Source organism: Hibiscus syriacus, unplaced genomic scaffold (assembly GCF_006381635.1).
Source record: "Hibiscus syriacus cultivar Baekdansim isolate YM2019G1 unplaced genomic scaffold, ASM638163v2 tig00003398_pilon, whole genome shotgun sequence".
NCBI classification, from domain to species: domain Eukaryota; kingdom Viridiplantae; phylum Streptophyta; class Magnoliopsida; order Malvales; family Malvaceae; genus Hibiscus; species Hibiscus syriacus.
Genome location: NW_024061969.1, coordinates 433,707 through 443,842, shown reverse-complemented (window position 1 = coordinate 443,842; position 10,136 = coordinate 433,707). Strand labels below are relative to the sequence as shown.

At 34.5% G+C, this 10,136-nt stretch overlaps 1 protein-coding gene across 1 annotated transcript; it reads right to left on the bottom strand.

The window, feature by feature from the left end:
* Nucleotides 1-675: 675 nt before the first annotated feature.
* LOC120175951 lies at nt 676-1,561 on the bottom strand. The gene is made up of 4 exons (XM_039182497.1): nt 1,555-1,561; nt 1,031-1,456; nt 883-938; nt 676-804 (listed from the first exon to the last, which is right to left on the bottom strand). The coding sequence occupies exons 1-4, from the start codon at nt 1,559-1,561 to the stop codon at nt 691-693; spliced, it is 603 nt and encodes a 200-aa protein (XP_039038428.1). The 3' UTR covers nt 676-690.
* Nucleotides 1,562-10,136: the final 8,575 nt, after the last annotated feature.

Below are 10,136 nucleotides of genomic sequence, written 5' to 3'. Positions count from 1 at the left end.
AAAACGCCTCCAAATCAAACTAGTTCCATCAACATAGTTTAAAGAAAGTATCATCTTGGATGGCTTTGGCCTCCCACAATCAAGGGCTGGTAGCTTTCTAGCTAGAAATTATAAGAGAGTTGTCAATGACCACATGCTGCAATTGGCTAAGTGAGAACCAAGCCTAATTCAGCGACCGGTGTTGATGAGGTTTGTTCAAGTTTATTGGCTTTCAATCAACCTTCCATTGCAGTCTCTCACCAAAGCTCTAATTCCTTCTACCTTCATCATCTCGTCAAAGGATGCATCAAATATAACTTAAGTAAATTCTGTAGTGGACAGCTCTAATTCCTGCTACCTTCATATTCTAATCTTTTTTTTTCTTCTTCTGGTATTATAATTCATGTTGATGTCATATTGTGTTAAAATTTAAAGGATCTGGTTTTTAATAAAGAAGCCATTTAACCAGCTTTCATTTCATCTCAGACCTGAACCAGAATGCAACTCAAGTTGCCACTTGTTTACAGTTTTCCTACTAGCAAAACAACTGCAGTTCCAGTACAAAATTGCAATGAAAGAAATTGTCATACATGGATTACTGCTAATAGCAAAAGCAATGCTTTTCTCTATTTTGGTGATTCTTTCAGCAGCTTAAAACTGGGAATGTACTTAGGATCATCGCACTGCATATGCTGATCCAATGGCTCTGGACTAGCTGCAAAAGAGTCGGAATTTCCAAAACAACATATGTTTTGGAGGAGATGGCTCTTCGATCAGCATCTCAGTCATTTTGTTCGATTCGGCATACCTTGGGGGACTCATAGGCTGTAACATAAGTAAAACCAGTATTCTTAATGCATATGCTAAAGCTACGAGACAGCTAAAATGATTTGAATGTTTTACCTCCAATATGTTTGACAATGAATATTCCTTTGCAGATGCTGAATGTTTGGAGAAATCTGAACAGAAAACATGCGTACAAAGGTGTGAGTATTCATTCATCAAATACTAACGCAAAGTAAACATATGAATGCCTAGCAAATTTCTTTACCATCTAATCCAAGAATCCGCAAAAATTCATTAGTGCTTATAGCTCTTTTCTGTGTTTTGATGCAATCTTCATGATTGTGCAGACACCCTTCCTCTGCAATATCTTCGAGTTGACATCGATCCTCGTCCGGATTACCCAACTTTGCCTTTTGGTTCTTCTTTGATGTTCCTTGCGAGTATGGCTTACCTGAGTTGGAAATGTCAGAGAGAGCTTTCCTGGCAGTTGCTTGCACTTTCTCAGCTTTATAGACACTCTTTGTTTTGCTTGAATCATGTGTGGGATTAAAGATACCAATCTCTTTCTCAATGAATGGAATGCTTTTGGCATTCTCCTTATTTGATGACTTCACTGAAATGGATAGATCACCAAGTGGTTTTCTTCCACCAGTACCAGCTTTCCTCTGTGCTTTAGAGACATTGGTCTTGCCTGATAGGAAGCATTTTCCATTATCAAACTCAACTTGAGAAACAAAATTAACAAAACCATCAACAGATCAGAAAGTGTTGAGAATAGTACCATTGAACCGAGCATTTAAATCCTGATTTTGAATCAAACCAACAGTACGTGTTGCCATTTTGGAAATTTGTTGATACAATCCACCAAACCAACAGTACCTGTGAGGTTCCAATACATAAGGAATCATACATATACGGGGGGAAATAAAATCAAACAAGCAATAGTGGAGAAAGAATGCTAAATCCTGCAGAATAACCTGAAGTATCTTTGAAAGGCTCTTTTTACATTAAAGCTTCATCTGAAGCACATGAAATCAAGAGTATTACTTAGTTCAAAATGAAAATTGCAAGTAAAATCCAAACTCAATTTGCAAAACCCAAAAATCTTTCGGTATCTAAGACAAATGTGGTGAACAGGATGGGACAAAAACCGAACTAACGTGATAATCACAAAGGAAAAGACAAACAAAGAAACTAGAATAATCATGTTCATACAGTTTAAAATGATCCATTTAGTCCTTTCTGTTCTAATGATGATACAGTCGAGGATTTCTTTAAGTTAGGAATTATATTTCCTCTCCGTGTTTTCCATTCACTACAAGCCCCGAGATCATCAAATCAGCCCCACAAAAGTAAACCCAGAAAGGGAGAAAAGAAACATAGGATACAACAAACTTACAGATCATTCTTGGAAAAAATTTTATTTCCTTTTTTCCATTCGTTTCTCAACAACAAAACAGAAATTCTTGTTTTCGTGTTTTTTTCCATGACAAATGCTTTAAATCGCCTTTGCATTCTCAGAATAAGTTTGGAAAACATAAAAATATATACTTTGATAAGTTTTCTTTCGGATAATACAGATCTTTCTTATCTGTGTTTCTTCCATTAAAATAAACGAAACATTGCTCAAGAAAAAATAACTTCATCAAGAAATTAAACACAAACAAAAACCCGCAAAAAGGGTATAGAGAAGAAACTCACAATGGGTTTTTGACGAGTCAATGCTTCTTGCTTTTTTATCACTGATTCAGGCGCTTTGCTTTGCTATTTGGATTTGTTTGTTATCTTCTTTGAAATATATTTCGAAAGACAGGAATTCCATATCCGCTTACAAGAAGAGGAGTGCAACGGTAACGTTTTCAGCTTTTACAAAAATACCCCTCCGTGGGCTTACAATTAAATAAGCTTCGGATTTCTCAATTGGGCCAAATTCGCTTTTGCAGAAAAATAAAGATGCTTATACTGTTGTTTCGGCTTTTGGTATAGTGATAAATTTAATCTATAATGTTTATTATTTTTTTAATTTGACCCTTATTTTTTATCTACTGTGACCTCAGTGGTAGAAGAATTATTGTTATTTCTTGAGGTATTGGGTTCGAGCACTAAGAATGCTAGGGGTGTGAGTGTTTAATGTCAAATAGTTGAGAGCTATCTTTGAACATATAGTATATTGCATTTACTCTCAAATTAATCAGAAAACAAATCCCCACCTAAATATTAGTGTAAATATATATTTCTCAGCATGCTCTTCTCTGGTATGGGTTATGTAGAGTACAATGATAGTGACCAAAAATATAGTTTCATATCTTATTCTTCGAAATATCTAAAATTTTATATTCTCTAACCAATTATGATTTTTATGTGATCATCAATATGTTCACGTGATCTACTAACTTTGACAATTAAGTCTATTTATATTGTTTATAGATAATCGTTATGACTTTACATTTGACACTGATATTAAGAATCAATATAAAATCATTTTGTCAAGATCGAGAGAAAGATTTGGATTATCCTTTTTTATTCATTTCTCTTATATTCCCTAGGGAACAAAAAACTTTAACACCGATTAATTATCATCTTACCATTGATTGCGATTCTCCATCTCAATTAGAAGAGATGAATATATTAATAGAGACAATTTATAATTAATGAGTACAATTTTGGGCGTTATAGGGGTGCTAATCATTCCCTAAACATAATCGACCACGAATCCCTTTTTACTAAAAAATTTTGATTATACGCAGATCAGTTTATCTTTTAAATTATGTTTTCTTAAAAACTATTTTAAAAGATTGTTTTTAGGTATTTGACATATCTAACCCAAAAAGGTCAATGGCGACTCCCAAAATATTGTTTTTCAAAATCATTTATTTATTTATTCACATTATTTTTCCGCCAAGTAAAAATTCGTGCCTGGACGAAAACTGGTTACGACAGCTTGGCGACTCCACTGGGGACTTGGTCAAGCTTTGAAATTAATTATAAATTGTCTCTATCAATTAAAAATTAAAAATTCATATTTATTTAATTTATAATTCTTTTCTTTCAAAATTTTTATTACTTATGATTTTTCATAATATTTATTATATATTCTTTTTTATTAATTCCTTTTTATTATTTTCATATATTTCTTTTTATTATTTTATTTGTTTGTCAGATGTTTGAATATTTCTCCTCACATACAACACTTGCATTGCATAACATAAGCTTTATAATCAAGCTTGTCCCTTTTAAGTGGGAGTGAAAGCGACGTCTTCGTGAGAATTTATTCTCCATGTCAGACCTAACAAGTAGCTTGGGGTTCATATGCTCTATGTCTTCGTGAGAATTTATTCTCCGTCTCAGGCATAGGAAAATGTGTCCCCTCGAATTGAACTCGATCCGTTTAAGTCTGTGATGGACTAGGATTGAGGGATTGGCAGCCTAAGGGGGCACCAACAAGGACAGTTCGAGTACCTTTACTCCTAGAACTGAAATCCTGCATATAATAAACCATAGAAATTCTCCTAATTTAAGACAATGTTGAAACTATGTTCGTAGGTGTACACAAAGGAGAAATAAGTTCTAGCTTTTAATTTATTCCTTTATCCTAAATAAATACCTACGAACTAGTAAGCATGCGATTAGGTTCATTTTTCCAAACAAAGCATGGAACTAGAAAGCATGTGGTTAGGATTTATACCATGATAGATATGATCTTTTCTTTCCATTAATTGGTACTAACCAATTTATTTTTTTCGTTTCTCATTTTTATTTTTCATACATTTTGGTTGCTCTAACTTGCTTATATTGATTTCTTTTGTTTGCATTGCATGATCATAGCATAACCAAAAGGTGTTGACTTGAAAGATTGTTCATCAAATTGGAAAGAATTCATAAATGGACAAAAAGTTTTATGATCAAACAAAATATGACGCAACCAAAGAAATACATCCTGAGGAACCTCCGAGGATCGAGGGGAGTTCTGCACACAAAGATCCGGTTATATTAATACCAAAAGTATTACACAAAGACCATGCCAGATTAATACCAAAAGCAACCTACAGTAAGAGCATCAGTCGATGCATTCAGAATAAATGAGGTTTTTATGAAGCTCAAGCATGTTATTTGAAGGATCAAAACAATAAATTGAGCACAGAAATGGAAACCATGCATGAAGATTTCCAGAAGATCAGTCAAGCCTTTCAAAATGTTGGCATAGGAAATACCCAGAAGAGTTGATAAAATGGGTCACCAAACTGAAAAAGAACTGCAACTTATATGAAGATCTGGTCCAAGAGCTTCTTGGACAGAAAGGTTCTCTTATAAGGGAAAATAAACAACTTCGAGAAGAGACACAGAAGATGAAGAAAAAAGAGAAGGTCATGGAAGAAGCTGCAATCCAGACAAGGAATATGGCCCATAAGCTGATAGATTAACTTGGCTTTAGAGAAGAAAATGGGAAAGTTATTCCACATATGTAAAGTTTTGTTGAAGTTAGGACTGAAAGATGTCCCCTATATGTAAAGTTTTGTTTGATGCACAGAAACTTTTGTGTTCAATGAAATCTGTTCTAAGATGATCACTTTTGAGTAAACACCTTTTCATACATGCATTTGCATTTTGCATCTTTACATTTTTTACGTTTGTATTTACATTTACATCTTTGCATAGCTACATCTATATTTTCAAACTTACATCATGCATTAAACATATTTAATTAAATAATAATGTTTATTTATTTTCAATATCAAAGAAAAAGGCAGTCTTAATATAATTGGATGTCCTATTCTGGTATTTTAAATAATTTACATTTACATTTTTGCATTTGCATCTTTGCATTTGTATTTTTATGTTTGTTTTTGTATTGCACAATTTGCATTCTTATTATTACATTCACATATTTACATTTGCATTTGGCATCTTTGCATTTTTATGTCATCATACATTAAAATATTCATTCATTAAAATAAGGATTTCAACCGAAGTGAGCTTGGTTCTTCCTTGTAGCAAGAATGCTTAGCACGACACAAGAAAAATGTCTAAAGAAACTGAGGATAGGCTAGCCAAATTTGAGATAGAGCAAAAAGAGAGGCATGAAGAATTGAGGAGCAAGTTGGCACAAATTGAAGCTAATATCACAAATTCTCATATCAATCTACTGAACAATATGAAAGAAATGATTGGGAAGCATTTGACTGCTGGAAAGAGTCTTGTTGAAAACTCCACAAATCCTCTGGGTGTTACACATGTTCACTTTCCTGAGCACACCTCTATACGTCAGGAAATTCAATCACCAGTTTACTTCGCTGTTAAGAACCCATAATATCAAGCTAGAGTTTCATTTTCCACTGATTGTCCTACTGATTCTTGGTTGAAGCCAAATGAATTTTGTACTGATAATGAGATCTCTGACCCAAATGAATTAGTTGAGAAGAAAAATTCCATCCAACAACTGGAAAATGTAGAAGAGGTGATAAAATCTAGAGAGACGGTTGAGTCATTTTATGGATTGGATGCCAAAAATCTAAGTTTGGTCCCAGACCTAGTTCTCCCACCAGAGTTCAAGGTTCCATATTTTGAGAAGTATAATGGGACCACATGCCCTTCATATCATATCACCATGTACTATCGTCGCATGACTGGCTATGTGGAAAATGAAAAGTTGTTGATCCACTGTTTCCATGACAGTTTATCTGGGTCTGCATCCAAATGGTATAATCAGCTAAAACGTACTCAAATACATTCTTGGAAAGACTTAGCTCAAGCCATTTTGGGTCAATACAAGCACATGGCTGATATGGCCCCTGATCGAACAATGTTGCAAAACATGAATATGATGTGCAATGAAAGCTTCCGACAATATTCATAATGATGGAGGGACGTTGCTTCTCAAGTGCATCCACCATTGACTGAATAGGAGTTCACTACTTTGTTCATTAGTACATTAAAATTTCCCCATATTAATCACATGATAGGAGTTGTCACTAATAATTTCTCTGACATCATCACGAGTGGAGAAATGATCAAAATGGATATCAAGAATGGCAAGATAAGAGGCTCTGACAATACTGACGTCGAGAAAGAATCTGAGGTTAATACAGTGAGGTCTTATTCAGTTAAACATGGTACCAAACGTTATGGAGTGAGCAAAAGGAAAACGAATGTGCAGGGTTCTCAATTTCCTCCTTTCCACTGTTCAAGTGAAAAATTACATTCAAAAATGCTCTCAGCCAGATTAATTACTCCACGACTTGTTCAACCACAGTGGCCTCTAAATGAAAATTAGACCTATAAGGAGGTTCCTTGGATAAATCAAACTGGAATTCCAAATTGTTCAACTAAGGTTCCTGGTAACCTTGAGGAAAATTCCAGGATCCTCTAGAGCAAGCCATTAAAAAATGCAAGATAAAAGAAGGGGTTAATGTTCAATGCTCAGAAATCGTTGCTTCAACAGAGACTAATATGCCCAAATCCTGCAAAGAATATCGGGCGCAAGAAAATGGGAAAAGAAATTAAAAGGCTCCCATGGATGTAATTCGAGATTGGCCCATAGGTCTAAGAAATAATGGGGCAGATATAACCCAGAAGACACCTCAGATACCTATATCAGATTTTCCAAAAATCAGTAAGGCAAGGGACAACTTAAGGAGTCTTGTTACTATTACCCCAGTCGTAGCTGCAATGAACATCCAGAACCCCCTCGATCACAGAAGAGCATTTAGTCATTCAGAACGATCAAAGAAAGTGATAATCTCTCGAGCAAGAAAAACTCTGAAGGTATTTCAAGAATGTATCTCAGATATGTACCCTCATTTGGTTAAAGGTCAATACATTACACCAAGATTGGTGAAAGTGTCACCAAAGCCTTATGCTCATTGCTATGATCAAAATAGCTTCTGTAATTTTCACTTGGGAGTATCTGGGCATTCAACAGGGAATTGTTGGTCATTGTTAAAAGAAATAGAGACGCTCGTTGACAAGGGAGTCTTGACACAAGAAATGATCAAAAAATGGGGGGGAAAATAAAGATGAAAATTCTGGGCCAAGTACACACCCAACATTAGAATACTGATAAAGCAAGATAAATAAACAAGTGGAAGTTTGTTATCTACCACTATAGTAGTTTCTATTTTCAGCATCTTGTTTGCACATGTTTTTGTTCCTTTCTCCACTTTTTGTACAATAAATAAATTTGTGTTGTTTGCAAGGTTATGAGCATTGAGTCAATTTTGCAATCCTCCAGTTCTTTGAATATCAACTGGATTAAAAAGCTCTTTATGATTAGAGTTATAATCTTTGACAGAATATCAGGATTGAAAACAAGGAAAACAAGGACCCTGACCTTACCTCAAAAGAAATATACCCAAAACACTATCCTATTACAAATATGAGATAACCTACTCCTATTGAAATGAATTGCAAAAAGGCTTGGTATTTACATATAAAGGTGTACAATGTGGGGCATCTTGTGTAACATTGCAAAAACTGACTAGAGTACTTTTCTATTAATGACGTTCGATGATGAACATAATTTTTACAAATAGGTAAATCTAGTTTAAGTCAGTTGCTTAGGTATTGAACTCTAACAAAGAGATTTTCTGAATTCCACCAAAACACCTAAACTATAACATGTTTTTCGTAACAAGCTTAAAGAAATTGGATTTGGATACCCATGTTATATTATTAAGCTTGAGTTATCCCCCTAGAGTAAATGGTTAATAACCCCGGCTTTATGGATAATATTCAACTAGTCTGTTATGCTCAAGTTATCCCTCTAGAGCAAATGGTTAACAGCCCCGGCTTTATGGATAATATTTAGCTAACCTATTATATTATTATATAAAACTGTCCCTCTAGAGCAAATGGTTAATCGCCCCGGCTTTATGGATAAGTTTCAATTAGCCTGATAAAGATGATTATATTATTATATACAATAAAGCTGAATTCAGCTAGCCAAAATGGAAAATATGTTAAGAGATAGACTAAGGATGTTAAGAAACACCTGTTATAGTCAACTTCACACGAGCACTCAGATATTTCATTTTTAGATTAATATTTTCGCACTGCTTTGGTTAGACTTTACAAAGCTTTCACAAATGAAATATTTCAGAGAACTGAAATGGAAGTATTCTAGAAGGTCTAGTAACCGTTATGCTAGATTGTGTCATTTTGTACGCATCCGGTTAAAATACCAAGTCCTTAAAGTGAGGCATGTGACAAAGTTCACAAAGAGCGAGAGAGGAGTGACATCTTCACTAAGATGTAACCATAGATAATAGGAAAGCCATCCTAAAACCAAACCAAATTTTGATACTTGTCAAAGATATATGATTCTCAAACATTAAAGAGTTGTTGATTCTTTTGATATTTTTTGAATTCATGCTTATGATTTAATTCTATTGTGAATCTGTGATAGGCAACATTTTACAAAATTCTTTCATTCTTCGATAAAGAAAGGAGGAAAAACATTTTCAAACAGGACAGTCTCAAATGAGGAAAGTCCTTGAAGAAAATTGTTGTTTATTCTGCCTCTATTGTAGAAAAAGCGATGCAGAATGATGAAGCATTTCACTTTCTTGAAAGTAAGTGGTCTAAGAAGCCAGAAAGTCTGAAGAATTGGACTTATAATGACGTTCTCTTGTGACATTATTAGCAATTCATCAAGAAAGATTATCACTTATCTCATGCTGAGGGCGTTAAGCATCACCAGACAAATTATTTTCCCCAGCCATCAATCCATGTCTCTAGCAGATCCTTCAATCACAGATCTATAAGTCCCATTAAGGTGTATTATGGGAATGAACATTTCCAACACCTGCACTCTGGTTATACCGTGATGTTGGCTCAATTCTTGATACATCATTGCTACTTCTTCCATGTCGATCATTTTCCTTGTCAGGATTATATCCATTATATCCTTCAGAAGATTGTTGAACTTGAATTTGAGAATTTATGGTACAAAATAAGACATTGGAACACATTCTACACTTGTATACCTTTTATATGGAGTAACATTGGTTACAAGATTCCAAAAGTAAAGATAACCAGTTTTACTATCAACTAAACCTTTACATGGTTCGGGAAGAGTGGAATATGGAGGTGTATATCTTGAATCAGCAGAAGAGGCAGTCACTGTAGTAGTCATTGTAAGAAAATGCACCAGCAAAAATCTTCTAGTTCATCCCGATGATGCTTATTGCTTCCAATAAGGTTGTTACACTGGATGCTACCAATAATAAGGTCGAACCTGCCAAATCTACTCATCAATTGCTCCAACCGATCATCATTCAGTTCTTGCGCATTTGTTCTCAAAAAGTATGCCAAGACAGTAGAAGGCAACCTCTGCATTACTGATTCCAGAGAAAAGAGACAGGACATTGATACCA